General features: G+C 46.3%; 2 protein-coding genes across 3 annotated transcripts in view; both read right to left on the bottom strand.

The window, feature by feature from the left end:
- SIN3B (SIN3 transcription regulator family member B) overlaps nt 1–4,338 on the bottom strand; it is a 45,436-nt gene extending 41,098 nt beyond the window's left edge. The window contains exons 1-3 of one of the 2 annotated variants that reach the window (XM_040241095.1): nt 4,225–4,338; nt 3,876–3,982; nt 2,419–2,572 (exon numbers count right to left, since the gene is read on the bottom strand). In XM_040241095.1, coding sequence (XP_040097029.1) covers nt 2,419–2,572; nt 3,876–3,982; nt 4,225–4,332 — 369 coding nt within the window. In that variant the 5' untranslated portion in view covers nt 4,333–4,338. The remainder of the gene's footprint in view (nt 1–2,418; nt 2,573–3,875; nt 3,983–4,224) is intronic. The other variant, XM_040241096.1, reaches the window with a different exon arrangement.
- Nucleotides 4,339–18,594: 14,256 nt separating this feature from the next.
- Nucleotides 18,595–23,638, bottom strand: part of NWD1 (NACHT and WD repeat domain containing 1) — a 76,753-nt gene continuing 71,709 nt past the window's right edge. The window contains 2 exon segments of the mRNA XM_040241163.1: nt 18,595–20,789; nt 22,664–22,769. Coding sequence (XP_040097097.1) covers nt 20,488–20,789; nt 22,664–22,769 — 408 coding nt within the window. The 3' untranslated portion in view covers nt 18,595–20,487.

Here is a 23,638-nt window from a genome sequence, read left to right as displayed (position 1 = left end):
CACACACACACACACACAGAGAAGGTCCTTCACACACACACACACACACACACACACTCCTTCAATACAGTGAAGCCAGAAAAAAACAGTTTAAAAAAAAAAAATCACCACGGCACTAGTGAGCAGGGAGCCCTGGAAAGTTCTCAGGCTACCACTGACTTGAAAAGGCCTCTAGGAAGCTCAGAAGACATCAGGTTTGGGTCTGGCGGGAAGCAGGGCTGGAAACACAGCAGGTCCACAGACGTGACTGAAACCAAGACAGCAGCGGGTGACCGGAGGGGATGAAGGGCACGGACCTCTCGGGCTGGGGGAGCAGCCCCACACATGGCGGCTCCTAGGCTGCAGCAAGACCAACAAGCCCTGGTAGGCAGCTATCAAGGGAGCGTTCTCATCAAACTCCTCTTCAGAGTTAATAGGCCTGCAGTCACGAAGCTCACCCCGGGGGCAGACAAGACTGGCCTGTCCTCCTTATCTCTCCAACAGGCCCTGCGGCCATTTAAGAGGAGGAGAGGCTCTCGAGAAGATCCAGCCTTGGGGGCAGTTACTCCCACGGGGCTAGAGAAAGGCAAATTCCGCATGGGGAGTGCCATTCAGGGCTTGGTCACTGGTTCTTTCTTCAACACCCAGTGTTTACACAGCGCCTCAGATTCAACAAAGTGCCCCTGCACACAGAGCTGCAAAGAGCTCGCTTTCCTCCCCCAGCCGGGACTGTTCTGAAGGTTAATCCCTGCTAAGGCTTTTATCATCTGGAGGCACAAGCTCTACCTCCGGATCCCGGGGCTTCATTTGCAAACATGAAATAGAAGCTTTTATGGCCCCAGGCTTCCAAGTACCTTTTTAAAAGTGAGGCGCACTCCTCAGCTTTAATGAGATGACTTGCTGATGGTGCTGACGTGCTGACAAGACTGCCTCGCGTAAGAAAAGGCAGAATGTGTGCTAGCCCCCCTTGGAGAGGGACCTGCCCCTGCCAAGTCGCTTCGCACTGCTCTCTTCAAATCCTGACTCCCTAATTGATAGGAAACTGCAATCTCCTTCAACAGCGGAGAAACCTACAAAATGCTTCACAGTAGATTTTTAGCTTCCCTGCAAAAACCCCTCAGGCAGAGATGGAGGAGGTGGTGGTTGAAAGAGCTGGTTCAGTCACACCAGGGCTTCTCAATGCTGTGATTTTGCTCCCAGGAGACATGTGGCTCTGTCTGGAGATCTGTTTTTGGCTGTCTCGACTGGGTGAGGGCCTACGGGTGGAGGCCAGGGATGCCGCTGAACACCCACAACGCCCTGGCCAGCAACGCCACCAGCAATGTGTTATGCTCTAAATGGCAGCGGGACCGAGGAGAGAAAAAGACAATGGCTACCTTACAAAAGTAAAGCTCAAACAGTCTTTTTCTCAGGGGGTCTGGTGAGCTCAAACAAGAAGCGACTGCAGAGACAGAAGAGGCTGCCACCTGTCACTTAAGACAGAAGGGACCGCAAGCCTGAGCTGAGTCCATGGTCCTGCCCGCAGGGAAATGAAGCACATCAACAACAAAGACGGCCGGTCACACACGCATCTCCACCGCTTTATTCTGTGTGCTGCCAAGGGTGATCAGAGGGATCACGGCCCGAGTACAAGTGTGGGCTGCCTAGCGCTCTTGAGGGGGAGCCTTAAACCCAGACCTTGGTGGCTGTGACTGCCATTATCTTTTTTTAATCAGAATACAGTTGCTTTAACAATGTTAAGTTTCTGCTGTACAACCAAGTGAATCAGCTACACACACACACACACAGACACACACACACACCCACCCCCTTAGACCTCCCTCCTACTCCAACCCCATCCCATCCCTCTAGGTCATCACAGAGCACTGAGCTGAGCTCCCTGTGCTATATACCGAAGTTCCCAGTAGCTAAACATTTTACACATGGTAGTGTATTTATACCAAACCTAATCTCCCAATTCACCCCACCTTCCCCTTCCCCACTGTGCCCACATGTCTGTTTCTATGTCTGAGTCTCTATTCCTGCCCGGGAACTAAGTTCCTCTGTCCTATTTTTCTAGATTCCACATGTTAATATGTGCACTAATATACAATACTGGTTTTCGTCTTTCTGACTTACTTCACTCTGTATGACAGACTCTAGGTCCATCCACATCTCTGACTGTGACTGGACATAAAACTATGTTCAGAGAATGCCTCCTTGACACATACAGACACACCCACATCTTGATTTAAATCTGCCAAGTGGATCAATTTGGGATGCAGAGGCTGCTGGGGAAGGTGTTTCGATTTATTTTGATCTGTGCTAGAAGCATTTCAGGAAGATCGGCCCTTCACTTGCTTCCCTGCCAATGAAACAGACGAGATATACTGCCTGGCCTGAGTACCCCAGGGCCAGGGGGGGCGGTGCTGAGGCCAGGTCACTCACACCACTGCATACCTGGCTCGACAGAGGCGACTGTATGTTTAACTTGCCGTTCTTGGGAATGTCTATTCTGTAGCCGAGAGGAAGGAAAGCGTTGAATCCAACAATGAGGTCAGGGTGTTCATGGAAGAGCTGCGACACTCGTCGGATGACACCAGGAGTATCAATGCTGGAACAAAGAAGACCAGGAGTGGGCAGGAGCGTCTTGGGGGGCAAACTGGGAACCGAGCTGACTTCTGACTCTCTTAACCGTCCCAGGACACAGGCTGCTCAAGACAACGAAGCACCCTAAACTGTGTTCTGTGTGCCTCTGCAGACGGTGGTCCACCACCAAGGCAGCCAGGCCTGGGCTCCCTGTATCTTCCTGCCAAAACCCCAGACAACAGGCGCACAGCACAGCTCCCGAAAAACCGCAAGCACGTGCGCTAGGTTCTGGAAACGTCAGGAGAGCCAGCTGCACATCCTGAGCTCCAAGAAGTGACAGGAAGCCAAGTCCTCTAAAGGGGGAGATAAATTCACTTCCTACGAATCAGCGATCTGCTGTGACACAGGAGTTGTTCCCAGCAACTGACGGTAATGCATAAATGTCAAAGGCCCTGCAAGTATGGAAACTGCATAACAGCTCAAGGAGAGAGGAGACAGGGTTCTCCCTCGGGGCTGCAGTCAGGGCCAAGGTCTAGCATCGGGCTTGGGAAGGAAACCAGGTGAGTCCTGCTGTTATTACTTCCTCTGTGGGGAAAGCACCACAGTGTGGATCTGATATAAATCTAAATCAGAAGGGATGGAGTCCTGGTCCTGCCTCTGCTTCTAAGGTGAACCTGGGTGAACCCCTGGCCCACTCTAAGCCTCAGCAAGCCCCCTGTCAAACAAGACAGGGGATCGAGAGGTCCCCGATACATCTCTAACCCCCCAGATCCTGTGCCTATGAAAACAGCTAACGTGTTCTAAATGCCTTCTAAGTGCCAGGTTCCTTATTAAGCATTTTATGTGCGTTATTTCCCAAGCAGGCCTGGGATGCGGGCGAGGCAAGTAAGGCACTCACCGTGGGGATTAAGATTTGAGGGGGAGAAAGTGCCAAAACATTCCTTAATCTGGATAAGTAACATTTTCATGTAGTGCTTGGGGGGGGAGGGTAATCTAAATTTTATAAAAATCCCCAACGAACAAAATTTATCTTAAAAAAACCCAACATGCTGAGTAAAGACAGGATCCCACCCTGTGCTTGCTTGACTGCCTCACTCGCCTCACCCCATCCCTGCCCTCCTTCCAGGAATCCCCACAATAGCTCCACAAGGAGGGTACCCTTCCGTCCCGTCTTTTGGAAGAAGGAACTGAGGCTCCGAGAAGTCACAACCTGCGCAAGGTCACCCTGTTGAGGGTCAGCGGGGGCTGGTGGCTCCCACACCGCCCAGGCCCACTGCGGCCCAGGGCGTACCCCGGGACGTCCGCCCGGGCAGGGGCCCCGCAGGTACCTCTGGCTCTTGAACTCCTTCATGATTTCCAGGAAGCCATTGTAAGTGGCAGGATCGCTGCCGAAGCGGATCTTCACCTGGTCCAGGTAGGTGAGGGCGTCTTCCACCTGCGGGGAGGGGGAGGGTCCCGGTGGGCCGCGGTCGGCGCGGCAGGGGACGGGGCCGGGGGGTCCCTGGCGGGAGGGGTACAGGCCGGGCTCCGAGGGGCGGAGGCAGGGAGTCGCGGGTCCAGGGCCCAGCGGAGCGGAGGCCGACGCAGGGCCAGGGTCGGGCGGGGCCCTGGTAGGGGGCGCCAACCTCCGGGGACTGGACGACCGGCTTCCCCAGGGAGGGCTGGGGCACCACTCACGTGCACCGGCAGTTTCTCGTGGCCCCCGGAGCCTGAGCGACCCCAGCGGGCGCCGCTCAGCCCCCGGCCCGCAGGGCCGACGCCGCCGCCGCCGCCAGCGTGCGCCATGTTGGAACTCGGAGCCGCGGCCCGCCCCGCCCCCCGCCCGAGGGTCGGCCGCGCATGCGCTGGCTCCGCCCTGGAGGGCGTGGCCTGGCGGCGGCTGGGACAGCGAAGCTCCTTGAGCGGACTGGCTGTAAGATCTTATCCGTAAAACTGAAATGCTGCTAACGCTTAAAGTACCAGTGGGCAAACCAAGGCCTGGCCTCTGCTTTTGTCTGGCCCCACAAGTAAGCTCAGAATGCTTTTTACAATTTTAAAAGTTGGAAAAACTCCGATAGTGCCGATTATTCCATGCCACGTGAAAATTCTATGAAATTCAAGTTTCAGTGTCTGTAAAATTAAGGTTTACTGGAACACTGGAATACCCACTCGTTTACTGGGGGCCTCTGGCTATTTTTGCGCTTCGACAGCGGAGTAAATAGCTTCTACACATGCTAAGATCTACACTGCCTGATAAATTTACTGAAATAGTGTTCTGGACCCCTGCTTTCTAGGGTTGATGTAACAACTGGGGGTATGGACACACAGCACCCCAATACAAGGGCCTGCATTGAAGTTTTGCCAAAATGCTTTTTAAAAAAATGTTTATTAATTTATTTGGCTGCACTAAGTCTTAATTGCAGCACGTGGGATCTTAGTTGTGGCATGCGAACTCGTAGCTGTGGCATGTGGGATCTAACTCCCTGACCGGGGTTTGAACTCATGCCCACTGTGTTGCGAATGCAGAGTGTTAGCCATTGAAACACCAGGGAAGTCCCTGCTAAACTGCTCTTGACTTAGTCCTGATCCTCCTCTCCTCACTTCTCTAGTCCTGTTCCCATCACTTCCCCACTGGACCAGTTTGGGAGCCTCTTAACCAGTTTTTCCAGTCGCAGTGCTATCAAGAACTGAGATCATTCCACAACTGCTTCCAAATCTCCAAGGTCTTCCTATTGCTTATGAGTTAAATCTAAGCACCTATATGCAGCATGGAAGGCAATAAATTGTGAACCTAAATTGTGAACGTTTTCTTGCAGAATTTTCCACCCAAGTAAGCTGCCTTCTATCTGTGCAGAAACTCCTGTCAATGCCTACTTAGCCTGGCTGCTCCCTGACCCCATGCATCAGCCAGAAGCCCTATTAATCTCTTCATTACACAAAAAGCACCCTGTATATCCTGCAAAAGACAACCCAAATATCCTCTCTCTCAGGAAAGTACCCAACTTCTCCTCTGCCATCCCACAGTCTCTTGTACATCATCTTCATTTGATATCTCTATTTGTGAAGAGGTGCAGGAAAGCTGAGAATATATTGGCAATGGGTGCATCAGTTGCCAGGGGTCAGGAGTAAAATTGGGACTTGCCTGGTGGCTCAGACAGTTAAAGCATCTGCCTACAAAGAAGGAGACCCGGGTTCAATCCCTGGGTGAGGAAGATTCCCCTGGAGGAGGGCATGGCCACCCACTCCAGTATTCTTGCCTGGAGAATCCCATGGGCAGAGAAGACTGGCAGGCTACAGTCCATAGGGTCACAAAGAGTCGGATTCAACCATAGGGACTTCCAGCAGCAGTAGAATGGTGAGCAAAACTAACAAGGCTTTTACCCCCACAGTGTCATCAGTCTTTCAAGAAGGATAAAAATCAATCACATACAGAGATGTAAAGTTTCAACTGTGACAGATACTTCAAAGGGAAGTTACAAGTGTAACAGTTACTCTCTGTTCCAGTTACTCTACCATCTCCAGATTTAGAGGTTTACAATGATAAGAACATTCATTTTGTTCTCCAACCTCCAGGCTTGGAAGGCTGGCCCCTCTGTGTCAGCTGGGTGTTTGGAAGGCTGAGGCTGGAATCCTCTGAAGGTTTGTTTACTTACTCACATGTCTCTCAGCTGCTTCTGGCTGTAGGTTGAGGCCAGTGGCTATTGCCAGGATGACCCACATGTGGCTGCCTCATGTGGCCTGAGCTTCCTCACAGTATGGCAGCTAGGTTCCAAGCCCAATCACACAGAGAGGAACAACTGAGCCAGGTGGAAGCCTTATAGCCTTTTCTGATCTACCTTTGCAAGTCACACAGAATCAAAAGTCCCTCCCAAATTCAAGTGGAGAGCCAACAGACTCCAGGACCTGGGGAGTGGCCAGGTTCTGAAATAGCATGCATGATGCCTGTGTGCTCAATCGTGTCCAATTCTTTGCAACCCCATGGACTGTAGCCCACCAGGCTCCTCTGTCCGTGGAATTCTCCAGGCAAGAATACCAGAGTGTGTTGTCATTTCCTTCTCCAGAGGATCTTTCCGACTCAGGAATCGAACCTGGATCTCCTGCATTGGCAGGGAGATTCTTTACCACTGAGCCACCTGGGAAGCCCCAGGAATAGAATGCGGAGATAGGAATTATTGCCATGACCATTTTTGGAAAATATCTTCTGCCACCAGACAGACTTAACCCAGTCAGGGGATGAGAAAGGCCTCCCAGAGGTAGTGATATTCTAGCTGTGTTCTAAATGATATGTAGGTGTTCACTGTGAAAATCAGAAGGAATAGCTGTGCAAAGGCCCTGTGGTGGGAATGAGTGTAGCATATTTAAAGAACTTGAAGAAACCAGTGTTCTTGGATTTCAGAGGAATGGGAGGGAGAGAGAAAGAGAGAGAGCAGGATAAGAGTAGAGAGAACAGAGAAGGCAGGCCACTCTTTCTTATGAAATGAGTTAAGGCTTTTGGACTTGGCATTTAGTGCTGGTAGAAATTGCATATGGGTTCTACGCAAGGAACTGTTTCAGAAGCTTGGAAGTTGGAAGCAAATACTCTTGACTGTTCTGCAGGGAAGTGATTGGAGGGGAGCCAGGGAGGGAGCAGGGAGGCTGTTTCATCGTTTAGACAGGCAAAGGATGACGGTGGTTTTGACCAGGGTAGGAGAAGGGGAGGTGGAGAGAAGGTGGTGAAAGGGAGTGATATTTAGGAGGAAAGCAGAGAGGACGAGGCACAGGATGGAAGTGGGGGTGAGGAGAAAGGAAGTGTGAGGACTCATAGCTCCTAGCCCACAAAGGTATTCTGCTCAGTTTCATTGCATTTCTGCCTGAACAGAAGCTAAGGCCGACTGAACCGCATTCTGAGGCTACCAGGCCTATCCACAATAGCACCTCCCGTGGGCAGTCCCTCCCCCGAGAATCAATGGCACACATGCGCTTCTCATAAGCCCCAGAGACCTTCTACATTGCTTCCCCTCCCACAAGGATCACTTTCAGTTTTCTATTCTTTTAGTAGGTCTCTTAGGGTCAGAGGAAGCCCTCACTCAACTGGAGAACACGCAACCACAAGTCAGTACCACCTTGGGCATGTGTGTGGGTTCTGAAGGATGCAGGAATATATGCACGTACACGTGTGTGTGTGTCTGTGTGTGTGTTCCATATGTAGGCAACAGGACATGTACATCTTTTCATTCTTATTTTTATAAAGCATACAAAGTTGCTAAGGTAATTTTTTTCTTTACTATTCTCATCTACACAGATTAAGTTGAAAACCTTATAGATAAACAACAAGGGCCTACTGTATAGCCCCTACTGTATTTCCCTACAGGGAAATATATTCAATATATTATAGGAACCTATAATGGAAAAGAATCTGAAAAAGAATATAATATATATAGGAATCAATTTTCTGTATACACCTAAAACTTGCACAACATTTTAAATTGACTGTACATCAATATAAAAAGTTAAAATGATTTTATATGGAAATAAAAAGTAGTTTTTAAAAAATTAGAAAAAATGGAAAACCTCAGAGACGACAGTTTGGATAGACAGCTTAGATAAATTTGGGACACAAATTTGCTTATCATTTGTCAAATTTAATGACATTAAAGTAAGGTTCTTCAGTCCAGTTCAGTTCAGTCGCTCAGTCGTGTCCAACTCTTTGTAACCCCATGAATCGCAGCACGCCAGGCCTCCCTGTCTATCACCAACTCCCGGAGTTCACTCAGATTCACGTCCATCGAGTCAGCGATGCCATCCAGCCATCTCATCCTCTGTTGTCCCCTTCTCCTCCTGCCCCCAATCCCTCCCAGCATCAGAGTCTTTTCCAATGAGTCAACTCTTCTCATGAGGTGGCCAAAGTACTGGAGCTTCAGCTTTAGCATCATTCCTTCCAAAGAATGGAGAAGGCAATGGTAACCTACTGCAGTACTCTTGCCTGGAAAATCCCAGGGATGGAGGAGCCTGGTAGGCTGCAGTCCGAAGGGTAGCAAAGAGTCGGACATGACTGAGCGACTTTACTTTCACTTTTCACCTTCATGCATTGGAGAAGGAAATTGCAACCCACTCCAGTCTTCTTGCCTGGAGAATCCCAGGGGTGGCAGAGCCTGGTTGGCTGCCGTCTATGGGGTTGCACAGAGTCGGACACGACTGAAGCGACCTAGCAGCAGCAGCAGCTTCCAAAGAAATCCCAGGGCTGACCTCCTTCAGAATGGACTGGGTGGATCTCCTTGCAGTCCAGGGGACTCTCAAGAGTCTTTTCCAACACCACAGTTCAAAAGCATCAATTTTTCGGCGCTCAGCCTTCTCCACAGTCCAACTCTCACATCCATACATGACTACTGGAAAAACCATAGCCTTGACTAGACGGACCTTAGTTGGCAAAGTAATGTCTCTGCTTTTGAATATGCTATCTAGGTTGGTCATAACTTTTCTTCCAAGGAGTAAGCGTCTTTTAATTTCATGGCTGCAATCACCATCTGCAGTGATTTTGGAGCCCCCCCAAAATAAAGTCTGACACTGTTTCCACTGTTTCCCCATCTATTTCCCATGAAGTGATGGGACCGGATGCCATGATCTTAGTTTTCTGAATGTTGAGCTTTAAGCCAACTTTTTCACTCTCCTCTTTCACTTTCATCAAGAGGCTTTTTAGCTCCTCTTCACTTTCTGCCATAAGGGTGGTGTCATCTGCATATCTGAGGTGATTGATATTTCTCCCGGCAATCTTGATTCCAGCTTGTGTTTCTTCCAGTCCAGCGTTTCTCATGATGCACTCTGCATAGAAGTTAAATAAGCAGGGTGACAAAGGTTCTTAGGTAGGTCTTTTGTTGGACAGTATTTTGGCAAAATTAAGAAGATCAAAAATCCTGTATATTTTGAACTAGCTAAGTCTTCTCAGGTGGCAAACATTAGGATCAAACTCACTGAAGGTGGGAATCACAGTTTGTAGCAGACTTTTACAAGCTGCCAGAGGTCCTCATGCCCTGGTGTGCACGCCCTGTCTTATCTTCCTTCCTGGAGTATAGGCGGTCCTGGGAACATCATGGATGTCACACCTACAGTATATCTATGTCTATATCACCGCAAAGGTGAAGGGAATACTCAGGAGTATTTAAGATTCCAAATGGAGTTGATTTTGAATTCATCAGAAAGCAGATTATATAGGTAGACCTGACCTAATCAAGGGTACCCTTTATTTTTTAATTAAAAAAATTTTTTTAAGATTTTTAAAAATATTTGGGCCATTTTAAAAGTCTTGATTGAATTTTTTACAATATTGCTTCTATTATTTTATGATGTGATTTTTTTTTTCCTTTGGGTCACAAGGCACGTAGGATCTTAGTTTCCTGAATCCAGGGATCACCCCCCTGCAATGGAAAGAGAAATCTTTTTGTTGTTTTTGTTTTTAGTTCATTTATTTATTTTAATTGGAGGATAATTACTTTACAATATTGTGATGGGTTTTGCCATACATCAGTATGAATCAGCCATAGGCATATATGTGTCCCCTCTGTCTTGAAGCCCCCTCCCACCTCCCTCCCCACCCCATCTCTCCAGGTTATCACAGAGCACCGCCTTTGGGTGCCCTGTGTCGTGCGTGAAACTCACACTGGTTATCTGTTTTACATATGGTAATGTGTATGTTTCAGTGCTATTCTCTCAAATCATCTCACCCTCTTCTTCTCCCACTGAGTCCAAAAGTCTATTCTTTACATCTGTGTCTTGGAAGGAGAAGTCTTAACTGCTGAACCACCAGGGAAGTTCCAGGGGCACTCTTTAGAAGAGTCTGGAAGTCAGTCTTGAAGCAGCAGAGATGTGCGATGCTGTTGGCCTTGAAGGAGGAACCAGCTACGTCATGATCTGCCTATGGAAAGAGGCGGCGTCTGGGAGCCCAGAGCCACAGGCCTACAGCTGCAAGGAGCTCAGCTCGAAAGGAGCATGGATCAGGGCTCCGAGCCTGTCCGTGAGATCCCAGCCCCGGGACCCTGCATGGAGAACCCAGCCACATTATGCGTAGATTCCTGACCCACAGACACTGCGAGAGAATAAAAGGCTGTTCTTTTCAGCAGCTAAGTTTGTGGTGATTTGTTACTCAGTGAGAGCTCACTAATACCCTATGAAGTAGTCTTCTCAAAACCGTTTACCGTGTGATGATGAGGTGTCAATGTAGGTTCTTCAGGTGTGACAAATGCTTTGGTGGGGATGTTGATAATGGAGGAAATGACGCATGTGTGGGTGGAAGGGGGTAGGAGAAATCGCTGTGCCTTCCATTCAGTTTTGCTGTGAACCTAAACGTCCATTTAAGAAAATGTCTGCTCTAAATCTAATCAAGTCATTCAAGACCAGGGTTGGCAGATTGTAAATATTATGTATATATATATATATATATATTTAAAATTTATTTGTTTGGCTGTGCCAGGTCTTAGTCGCGGCATGTGGGACCTTTGACCTTTGTTGCAGCATGCAAACTGTTTAGTTGCTGCGTGTGGGATCTAGTTCCTTGACCAGGGATCAAACCCAGGCCCTCTGCATTGGGAACATGGAGCCTTGGCCACTGGATCACCATGGAAGTCCCAATATTTTATATTTTAAACAAATAGCTATATAATAAAAGTATTATAAACGTTATATACAATATAAATATATATGTTTATTGTATGTCTGTATAATACACACAGTATTAAAGTATACAGCATAAATAAGTACAAAGAGCCAGATTGTAAGTATTTTTCACTCTGGGTTCATACATCCTCTGTCACTGTAGCATGAAAACAGCCATAGATAATATGCAAATGAACAGGCATGGCTGTGTTTTTCAATAAAACTTTATTTACAAAAGCAAACGTGCAGACTGTGGCTTGCTGACTCCTGCTCTACAATGCGAGACTAGAGACAAAGCAAACAAATGCAGTGCAATGGGTGAACAAATCTTGATTGCATCCTAGTTTGAAGAAATAGCTAATTAGGAATGCTTTAGGACTAATTAGAAAAATTAGGAATGCCTATTGTACATCATGAGAAACGCTGGGCTGGAAGAAGCACAAGCTGGAATCAAGATTGCCAGGAGAATTATCAATAACCTCAGATATGCAGATGACACCACCCTATGGCAGAAAGTGAAGAGGAGCTAAAAAGCCTCTTGATGAAACTGAAAGAGGAGAGTGAAAAAGTTGGCTTAAAGTTCAACATTCAGAAAACAAAGATCATGGCACCTGGTCCCATCACTTCATGGGAAATAGATGGGGAAACAGCAGAAACAGTGTCAGACTTTATTTTGGGGGGCTCCAAAATCACTGCAGATGGTGACTGCAGCCATGAAATTAAAAGACACTTACTCCTTGGAAGAAAAGTTATGACCAACCTAGACAGCATATTGGAGAAGGCAGTGGCACCCCACTCCAGTACTCTTGCCTGGAAAGTCCCATGGACGGAGGAGCCTGGTAGGCTGCAGTCCATGGGATTGCTAAGAGTCGGACACGACTGAGCGACTTCGCTTTCACCTTTCACTTTCATGCACTGGAGAAGGAAATGGCAACCCACTCCAGTGTTCTTGCCTGGAGAATCCCAGGGACGGGAGAGCCTGGTGGGCTGCCATCTGTGGGGCTGCACAGAGTTGGACATGACTGAAGTGACTTAGCAGCAGATAGCATATTGAAAAGCCAAGACATACTTTGCCAACAAATGTCCATCTAGTCAAGGCTATGGTTTTTCCAGTGGTCACATATGGATGTGAGAGTTGGACTGTGAAGAAGGCTGAGCACCGAAGAATTGATGCTTTTGCACTGTGGTGTTGGAGAAGACTCTTGAGAGTCCCTTGGACTGAAAGGAGATCCAACCAGTCCATTCTGAAGGGGATCAACCCTGGGATTTCTTTGGAAGGAATGATGCTAAAGCTGAAATCCCAGTACTTTGGTCACCTCATGCGAAGAGTTGACTCATTGGAAAAGACTCTGATGCTGGGAGGGATTGGGGGCAGGAGGAGAACGGGACGGCAGAAGATGAGATGGCTGGATGGCATCACTGACTCGATGGACATGAGTCTGAGTGAACTCCGGGAGTTGGTGATGGACAGGGAGGCCTGGCGTGCTGTGATTCATGGGGTCGCAAAGAGTCGGACACGACTGAGCGACTGAACTGAACTGAACTGAACTGATTGTTAGTTTGGGCAGGTGTGTGCAGTTATGTAGGAGAATGACCTTATTCCTTACAGATGCCTCTTTACATAAGCACCGAAGTGTCTTGATATCACCAGGACCAGAATTAGGGTGAGGAGTCTGTGCAAATACAGGATCAGAATCCAGTTATTGAAAATGCTGGTATTTTGTTCAATATGCATTTTTATTCATTTTGATTTTAAAGTTGTGGAAGCCCAATGTCTGTTTTGACGGCTGACTAGTTTTGGTACCTCTTTACCTCTGTGTCTGAGTGCTCCGTCCACTCTTCTCACCCTAGTCCCAGCGTCACTTTGAATTGGTTTAGCAGGAGATTGGCAGCAATAGGGCAATCGGGGAATCTCAATAAATACATGTTGATTGTCCTCAAAATTGCAACTTTGCTGTGGGTTTGAATGTTTTCACAGAGTTTAGCAAAAAAAAAAAAAAAAAAAAAAACCTCTAGACTTTAAAGTTAAAATTTTTTAATTAACTAAACCTTGTCAGGGACTTCCCTGGAAGTCCAGTGGCTAAGATTTGGCACTCCCAATGAAGAGGGCCCAGGTTCAATCCGTGGTCAGGGAATTAGATCCCACATGCCGCACCTAAGGGTTCTCATGCCGTAACTAAAGATCCTACATGTAAGACCTGGCATAGCCCAATAAATAATTATTTTAAAAATTAATTTAAAAAATACCACCCCTCAAACTTATAGATACAGAAAGCATATTGGTGGCTGCCAAAGGCAGGAGGTAGGGTTCGGTGAAATGGGTGAAGTTGGTCAAAAGGTATGGCTCTTGGGGGCAGGAATTGGGGGATTAAGAGCTGTTTCAGTTCAGTTCAGTTCAGTTCAGTCACTCTTTGAGACCCCATGAATCACAGCACGCCAGGCCTCCCTGTCCATCACCATCTCCTGGTGTTCACTCAGACTCACGTCCATTGAGTCGGTGATGCCATCCAGCCATCTCATCCTCGGTCGTCCCCTTCTCCTCCTGCCCCCAATCCCTCCCAGCATCAGAGTCTTTTCCAATGAGTCAACTCTTCGCATGAGGTGGCCAAAGCACTGGAGTTTCAGCTTTACATTCATTCCTTCCAAAGAAATCCCAGGGCTGATCTCCTTCAGAATGGACTGGTTGGATCTCCTTGCAGTCCAAGGGACTCTCAGGAGTCTTTTCCAACACCACAGTTCACAAGCATCAATTCTTCGGTGCTCAGCTTTCTTCACGGTCCAACTCTCACATCCATACATGATCACAGGAAAAACCATAGCCTTGACTAGATGGACATTTGTTGGCAAAGTAATGTCTCTTCTTTTCAATATGCTATCTAGGTTGGTCATAACTTTTCTTCCAAGGAGTAACCGTCTTAATTTCATGGCTGCAGTCACCATCTGCAGTGATTTTGGAGCCCCCCAAAATAAACTCTGATACTGTTTCCACTGTTTCCCCATCTATTTCCCATGAAATGATGGGACCAGATGCCATGATCTTCGTTTTCTGAATGTTGAGCTTTAAGCCAACTTTTTCACTCTCCTCTTTCACTTTCATCAAGAGGCTTTTTAGTCCCTCTTCACTTTCTGCATTAAGGGTGGTGTCATCTGCATATCTGAGATGATTGATATTTCTCCCGGCAATCTTGATTCCAGCTTGTGTTTCTTCCAGCCCAGCATTTCTCATGATGTATTCTGCATAGAAGTTAAGTAAGCAGGGTGACAATATACAGCCTTGACGTACTCCTTTTCCTATTTGGAACCAGTCTGTTGTTCCATGTCCAGTTCTAACTGTTGCTTCCTGAGCTGCATATAGGTTTCTCAGGAGGCAGGTCAGGTGGTCTGGTATTCCCATCTCTTTCAGAATTTTCCACAGTTTATTGTGAGCCACACAGTCATGTGGTCCCCTGGAGAAAGGAATGGCAAACCACTTCAATATTCTTGCCTTGAGAACCCCATGAACAGTATGAAAAGGCAAAATGATAGGATACTGAAAGAGGAACTCCCAGGTCAGTAGGTGCCCAATATGCTACTGGAGATCAGTGGAGAAATAACTCCAGAAAGAATGAAGGGATGGAGCCAAAGCAAAAACAATACCCAGTTGTGGATGTGACTGGTGATAGAAGCAAGATCCGATGCTGTAAAGAGCAATATTGCATAGGAACCTGGAATGTCAGGTCCATGAATCAAGGCAAACTGGAAGTGGTCAAACAAGAGATGGCAAGGGTCAATGTTGACATCCTAGGAATCAGCGAACTAAAATGGACTGGAATGGGTGAATTTAACTCAGATGACCATTATATCTACTACTGCGGGCAGGAATCCCTCAGAAGAAATGGAGTAGCCATCATGGTCAACAAAAGAGTCCGAAATGCAGTACTTGGATGCAATCTCAAAAACGACAGAATGATCTCTGTTCGTTTCCAAGGCAAACCATTCAATATCACAGTAATTCAAGTCTATGCCCCAAACAGTAATGCTGAAGAAGCTGAAATTGAATGGTTTTATGAAGACCTACAAGACCTTTTAGAACTAACACCCAAAAAAGATGTCCTTTTCATTATAGGGGACTGGAATGCAAAAGTAGGAAGTCAAGAAACACCTGGAGTAACAGGCAAATTTGGCCTTGGAGTATAGAATGAAGCAGGGCAAAGGCTAATAGAGTTTTGCCAAGAAAACGCACTGGTCATAGCAAACACCCTCTTCCAACAACACAAGAGAAGACTCTACACATGGACATCACCAGATGGTCAACACCGAAATCAGATTGATTATATTCTTTACAGCCAAAGATGGAGAAGCTCTATACAGTCAACAAAAACAAAACCAGGAGCTGACTGTGGCTCAGATCATGAACTCCTTATTACCAAATTCAGACTTAAATTGAAGAAAGTAGGGAAAACCTCTAGACCATTCAGGTATGACCTAAATAAAATCCCTTATGATTATACAGTGGAAGTAAGAAATAGACTTAAGGGCCTAGATCTGATAGAGTGCCCGATGAACTCTGGAATGAGGTTCGTGACGTTGTACAGGAGACAGGGATCAAGACCATCCCCATGGAAAAGAAATGCAAAAAAGCAAAATGGCTGTCTGGGGAGGCCTTACAAATAGCTGTGAAAAGGAGAGAGGCAAAAAGCAAAGGAGAAAAGGAAAGATAAAAGCATCTGAATGCAGAGTTCCAAAGAATAGCAAGAAGAGATAAGAAAGCCTTCTTCAGCGATCAATGCAAAGAAATAGAGGAAAAGAACAGAATGGGAAAGACTAGAGATCTCTTCAAGAAAATTAGAAATACCAAGGGAACATTTCATGCAAAGATGGGCTCGATAAAGGACAGAAATGGTATGGACCTAACAGAAGCAGAAGATATTAAGAAGAGGTGGCAAGAATACACAGAAGAACTGTACAAAAAAGATCTTCACCACCCAGATAATCATGATGATGTGATCACTCATCTAGAGCCAGACATTTTGGAATGTGAAGTCAAGTGGGCCTTAGAAAGCATCACTACGAACAAAGCTAGTGGAGGTGATGGAATTCCAGTTGAGCTGTTTCAAGTCCTGAGGGATGATGCTGTGAAAGTGCTGCACTCAATATGCCAGCAAATTTGGAAAACTCAGCAGTGGCCACAGGACTGGAAAAGGTCAGTTTTCATTCCAATTCCAAAGAAAGGCAATGCCAAAGAATGCTCAAACTACTGCACAATTGCACTCATCTCACATGCCAGTAAAGTAATACTCAAAATTCTCCAAGCCAGGCTTCAGCAATACGTGAATCATGAACTCCCTGATGTTCAAGCTGGTTTTAGAAAAGGCAGAGGAACCAGAGATCAAATTGCCAACATGGAAAAAGCAAGAGAGTTCCAGAAAAACATCTATTTCTGCTTTATTGACTATGCCAAAGCCTTTGACTGTGTGGATCACAAGAAACTGTGGAAAATTCTGAAAGAAATGGGAATACCAGACCACCTGACCTGCCTCCTGAGAAATCTGTATGCAGGTCAGAAAGCAACAGTTAGAACTGGACATGGAACAACAGACTGGTTCCAAATAGGAAAAGGAGTACGTCAAGGCTGTATATTGTCACCCTGCTTATTTAACTTCTATGCAGAGTACATCATGAGAAACGCTGGACTGGAAGAAACAAGCTAGAATCAAGATTGCCGGGAGAAATATCAATCACCTCAGATATGCAGATGACACCACCCTTATGGCAGAAAGTGAAGAGGAGCTAAAAAGCCTCTTGATGAAAGTGAAAGAGGAGAGTGAAAAAGTTGGCTTAAAGCTCAACATTCAGAAAACGAAGATCATGGCATCCGGTCCCATCACTTCATGGGAAATAGATGGGGAACCAGTGGAAACAGTGTCAGACTTTATTTTTGGGGGCTCCAAAATCACTGCAGATGGTGACTGCAGCCATGAAATTAAAAGAGGCTTACTCCTTGGAAGAAAAGTTATGACCAACCTAGATAGCATATTCAAAAGCAGAGACGTTACTTTGCCGACTAAGGTCCATCTAGTCAAGGCTATGGTTTTTCCTGTGGTCATGTATGGATGTGAGAGTTGGACTGTGAAGAAGGCTGAGCACCGAAGAATTGATGCTTTTGAACTGTGGTGTTGGAGAAGACTCTTGAGAGTCCCTTGGACTGCAAGGAGATCCAACCAGTCCATTCTGAAGGAGATCAGCCCTGGGATTTCTTTGGAAGGAATGATGCTAAAGCTGAAACTCCAGTACTTTGGCCACCTCATGCAAAGAGTTGACTCACTGGAAAAGACTCTGATGCTGGGAGGGATTGGGGGCAGGAGGAGAAGGGGACGACCGAGGATGAGATGGCTGGATGGCATCACGGACTCGATGGACATGAGTCTGAGTGAACTCCGGGAGATGGTGATGGACAGGGAGGCCTGGCGTGCTGTGATTCATGGGGTCGCAAAGAGTCGGACACGACTGAGCGACTGAACTGAACTGATTAATATATATAAAATAGATAACCAACAAGGACCTACTGTATAGCACAGGGAACTAAACTCAATATTTTATAATATTCTGTAACGGAAACAAATCTGAAAAAGAATACACGCACACACATATATATAGTGGGCTGGCCAAAAGGTTCATTCGGATTTTCCCATAACATCCCAAATGAACCTTTTGGCCAACCCACTGTATATAACTGAGGCAGTTTGCTGTACACCTGAAATAAAGACACTGTTGTAAATCAGCTGTGTGTGTGTGTGTGTGTGTGTGTGTGTGTGTGTGTGTGGTCACTCAGTTGTGTCTGACTCTGCAATTCCATGGACTGTAGCCCACCAGGTTCCTCTGTCCTTGGCATTTTCCCGGGCAAGAATACTGGAATGAGTTGCCATTTCCTCCCCTGGGGATCTTCCCGACCCAGAGATCACACCTCCTGCGTCTCCTGCATTGACGGGTGGATTCTTTACCACTGATCCACCTGGGAAGCCCAATGTTGAATATTAACTACACTTTTTGTGATCATTTCATAATATATACAAATATCGAATCATTATGTTGTACACCTGAAACTAATGCAATGTTATATGTCACGTTTCATTTTTAAAAGGACTCTCTAGAATTTAATATAAATTAATTCCTGCTGTAACTAGAGGAGCTGTATATTACAATTGTCCTGGGATAGCTAGCTTATTGTAGTTGTCCTGAAGTAATTGTTTGGATCACTCCCTTTCACTCTCAAAAAGTGTTTCAGTTTGGATAGTATGTTAATATAGTCCTGTTGGCACAATAACCATGCTCTCACCCTGGCTCCACCATAGCTGGGGAACCTCAAGCAAGTCACTCCGCTACAAAGCACTGTGCTTGTCAAACATTCATAGGAACCGAACACTTTCTTAAATGAAGGCTCTCTACAGAAATACCACGGTAAGCAACAATTCAAAGTAGCATTTTATTAGTAAAAAAAAATTCTTTCCTATAGTCAAGTTAGTGTTTACATATGAAGCAATTGATTCTCACTGAGGCTGCTGAGATGGACACTCATATTTTAAACCAGAAGTTGTAGCTAAATCTTATTTATGCATTGGGTAAACCCCTGATTCACAGAGACATGGTGCAAAGAGTAGCTTTTATTTTTTTTCAAGGGCTCCCCTCCCCTCTAAGTTAAATGGAAATGGCGGGAGAATCCTATGTTAGTTATTTCCAACACCTTAAAAACTGCTACCCAATGTATATTTTTAAATTACGGTTATAAAACATTTTAAAATGGAATTTGATGCTAAGTAACATTTGCAGAACTGTCAAAGCCCTCCTTGGAACACTAGTTTTTACAATGGCTGAATGAGACCATTGGTCAGGTCACATCCAGCTCAAAAGCCTCTATTTCTAAGGCTGTTTTTTTCTGTCTGGAATTCAGTTGGAGGTGAGAGGGGAGGAGAGGATGGAATAGCTAGCACCTTGAAGGTTTGGACTCTGCTATCCTTACAGCAAAAGCCCCAGAAGCAAGTGGGGGCTTTTAGAAGGCTGCAGGCAAAAGAGAAAAAGCCATTTAAGTGGAGCAGAAATTCAGACTTTTGAACTTGCACAAGGCAGAGATGGTCCAAAAGCATGGTAGGAAGATGTTGGCAGCTTTATCCATCTGCTTCCAAGAGTCTCCAGTTTTTAAGATAAAAAGCGTCTCTGGCCTCATAGTTTGAGAGCCAAGGAGTATAGATGGAAGAATGATAACAAGTTTACTGTTTTAATGCCAAATTGGGTCACAATGAACTAGAGACATGAGCCAAGTGTGCCTATAAGTGCAGATTTGAACCAATTGCCAACTTAGTTAAAATGAGGACATTTCCCATAAAAATCCAGATTTCTGGCTTTACTTATGACAACAGGAAGCTCTGGCACCAGTGGGCTGCTCTCTCCAGGGCCATTCTGGGGTAGAGTCAAGGTTCTCGTGTCTCGTGCCAAGATAGAGCAATGCCCTCCATGTTGGCATTGTCCCCATCATAATCTGCTGGTCACCCCAGTGCACAGCAATCATCTTGATTACTCGTTGGTCCCTGTGGGCATTTGAATGTGCCACCCATGGAACCAATGGTTGTGTTTCTGGGTCTAAAATTAGAGTGAAGTGGTCCCAACAAAAATTGGAACAGGAAGGCTCTGGATTCTAATTTCTCAGAGTTCTCTCGCACCTCAGGCTCATGATCTTGAGCAAATCACAACTGACTCTGCAAGGCTGTTTCCTTATCTGTAAAATGGAAGCAGAAACTCCTGCCCTCTCTGAAGTATGGGCTGTGATAAGGATCAGACCATAGCACCTGGTGCTTTATAAACTATAAGGCTCTGTGGTCCTTTGTAGTTTGTGGTTTGGTTGGTCTCATATCCATCCATCCCCATCTTGACTAGCACCCCAGTTACCCTGGGGAGTAGCCTCTCCCACTTTCAGTCTACAGAGTTGGGTGGTGTTGACTCCAACCTCAGTCTGGATGGACGTGAGGTCAGGACCACCAAGCAGAGTGCTGCATTTTCCTCAAAGATAGCTTTGTGTCCTGGGATGGGTTTATGAACTAATTGGGGCTAACAGATTTAGAACCAGGACTTTGGATCAAACTGTTGGAAAGAGACCTTCTTTTCTGCTGAACTTAGCTGTCATGATGCTAATCTGGGGGTAGACCTGAGAATACAGCTGAGGAGAGAAAAAAATGGAAAGATGGAAGGAAACAAGGTTTGAGTCACATAATTGGAGGCTTCGAGTCCAGATATTTATCAACACATACTTTCTTTTTGCTTCAGTTGGACTGAATGGGACTAACTCACTTGGCGCCATAGGGGGGTTTACACCAGCAGGCAGACTTGTGAGCGTTTGTTTGATTTGGATTCATTTCCCTGGGCACTCTCCGATCTCAAGTCCTGGAGTGCTCCTGCAGCAGCTGCCAGCTCTTCTCTCTGCCTGGATTTGACCATCCACACTGCTTTCTTGAAGTTCTTGAGAGGGTCCTGTTGTGAGCTTCTTGACGAAGGGCACTGGAAACGCTCACGGATGAGATAGCCATGTCTGGAGGGGGCAATGAAGCCATTGGAGGTTGGGATGATTCTGTTCACCACGGCATGGACAAACTGGACGGCCAACAGCGTGCCTGTAGGGGAAAGTGGGGGGATGGGCACAAATGATGAAAATGCAGCCACAGAGATCCGGTCTCACACATCTGAGAGTTAGCTGCATGGGGTCAAATTTCTTCTATCCCCCTTACTCGCTTAGGCATGACAGCAAAGTTTTCAGTCCCTTTTGCTTCATCCACAATATGGGAATGATAACTGAGCCCGCCTGCTGAGGGGAATTCTGAAGATTTGAAGATGGTGTGCATGTCAAGTGCTAAGTATCAGTTTCATCCCAGAGTGAATTCAGTCAATATTATTATTGGAGAAGCAGTGGGAAGAGAGGTTGTGAACCTGTGCAGGATGGGCTTTTAAGGCCACAGTCCACAGACTTTAGCTTCTGAGCCATCTGTGACATTGTGCCAGGCATCTTTATTACACTGTTTTAGAATACAGCATATTCAGTTGCAATGTATTAGAGTATAACTATTCAATTATACTGATTCAATCACAGTGTCTTCAGTTCTAATGTATTTGATTACAATATATTCAACTCTATCTGCTATTCATTCAGCCACTTACTTGCTTTATGACCTTGAGAAAATTCCTTAATCAGCTCTGAACTACAGCTTCTTCATTTGTCAAATGGGGATAGCAATAACTTCTACCCTTCCCTGCCGTGTCATAAGGGTTGCTCTCTCTATAGGAGAATGTGACAAAGGTACCCACGGGGAGCAGGTAGATCAGCTTCAAACCACAGCCCACCCCATCTCTCAGAGCCTCAAATTTTATAAAAGGCGGGTGTGTACTGAGATAATGAAATGACTTGGTGACAGTATCCAGTACACAAGAAATGTTAACTTCTGTTAATATGTCCTTACTGCTGCTGCTGCTAAGTCATTTCAGTCGTGTCCAACTCTGTGTGACCCCATAGACGGCAGCCCACCAGGCTCCCTGGGATTCTCCAGGCAAGAACACTGGAGTGGGTTGCCATTTCCTTCTCCAACGCATGAAGGTGAAAGGAGAAAGTGAAGTTGCTCAGTCGTGTCTGACTCTTAGTGACCCCGTGGACTGCAGCCTACCAGGCTCCTCTGTCCATGGGATTTTCCAGGCAAGAGTACTGGAGTGGGGTGCCATTGCCTTCTCTGTAATACATCCTTAGTGTGATATTAAACAGAATGAGAAATGTGGAGTTTTCAAAGTGGTTGATGTTAAACAAGCTTCCCCAAACATTTGCAGGGCTTCAGGAAAGAGAATGAATGAAGGTCAACATCCTATAAGATACAATATGTAAACACTGTAAATCCAGCTAATAAACTATTGTATTAAATGAAATATATTCTATCCTTCTACATTGGTTGATATACGTTCAGAACACCTAGAAGGTCAGGTTTGGGTTGAGGATTCTCAGGCTCTTCAGTTCCATGTCTGAATATAACCATGTGGGAGACCCCAGCTGTCTGTGATTTTCCCCTTCTCTTCCCACATTCAGCTCCATCCTACATCCCTAGGGGGCCTCAGATACATACATGTGAAGCCCCACCCAGTTCACACATCCAGATTCCGTGCACACCATTCCACAATCACTCTCACAGCCTGGGGGTGTGCACATTCAAGGCATAGCCCACTTTCAGAAGGATAGACCTGGGAAAGAGGCCCACAGAAGCCCTAAAGAGGGCTTCTGGGGCAGGTGGGGAGGGTGTTCTGGAGTTCCAGGTTTTCAGAGCATGGGTTCTAGAAGAAGAGGTATAGCTCCAGTTGGGCCTGTTCCCTGAGGCTGCAGATACCTGCCCCCCAAGCAGATGGATCCAACGAAGGGAGGTCAGAGCAGAGCCCTCTAATGGCAAGGATCCAGAACAGGGTCTTTTGTCTCCAGATCTAAGCTCAGTCCTACCCTCAAAGCAAAATGACTCACCATCCAGCACACTCCAGACAATTATGGAGCGATCTTTCAAGCCTGCGTAGACATACTTGTCATCCTTGGAGAAGCAAGCACATTGGACTCCTATACAGTAAGAATTCTGTAGAAAAAGGCAATGTGATCTTGGTTTCAGACTGAAAGACACCTAGGGACCCAGCCCCAAGGCACTAGTGTAGGAAGCCAGACTTGTAAACACCTCTTGGGTGATGCACGTGTGCTAAGTTGCTTCAGTCATCTCCGACTCTTTGCGACCCTTTGGACTGTAGCCCACCAGTAGCTCCTCTGTCCATGAGATTCTCCAGGCAAGAATACTGGAGTGGGTTGCCGTGCCCTCCTCCAGGGGATCTTCCTGAACCAGGGATTGAACCTGCACCTCTTACGTCTCTTGAATTGGCAGGCAGGTTCTTTATCACTAGCACCACCTGGGAAGCTCCTTGCGAGATGGATCAAGTTAAAACCTGGAGAGATGCTACGCATTGGTATTCCTTGGCCCAAAATACATCTTCAAAGAGATTGGTTTGAGAGGATTAGTGACATTTTGCATTGGAGAACAGGAATTACAGGATTTAATTTCTTAAATGATCTTGGTTATACAAGTATTAGCTCCAATTGTATTTAATTAAAAACTATATGCTAAATGAAGTTAGGAATCTTAGAACAGAAAAAAGGAACTCACTGAAAAACATATGATCCTGGACTTCCTTGGTGACACGTTGGGTGGGAATCCACCTGCCAATGCAGGGGTCGCAGGTTCAATCCCTGGTCCGGGAAGATTCCACATGCCGTGGAGCCCCTAAACCTGTGCGCCACAACTACTGAGCCTGCGTGCTGCAAGTACTGAAGCGTGTGTGCTTAGAGCCTGTGCTCTGCAACAAGAGAAGCCACAGAAATGAGAGGCCTGGGCATCTAAAAGGAGAGTAGCGCCATACATTGCAACCAGAGAAAGCCCACGCAAAGCAATGAAGACCC

This window comes from Oryx dammah, unplaced genomic scaffold, assembly GCF_014754425.2.
Source record: "Oryx dammah isolate SB20612 unplaced genomic scaffold, SCBI_Odam_1.1 HiC_scaffold_5, whole genome shotgun sequence".
Classification (NCBI taxonomy): domain Eukaryota; kingdom Metazoa; phylum Chordata; class Mammalia; order Artiodactyla; family Bovidae; genus Oryx; species Oryx dammah.
This window is presented reverse-complemented; position numbering and strand designations above follow the sequence as displayed.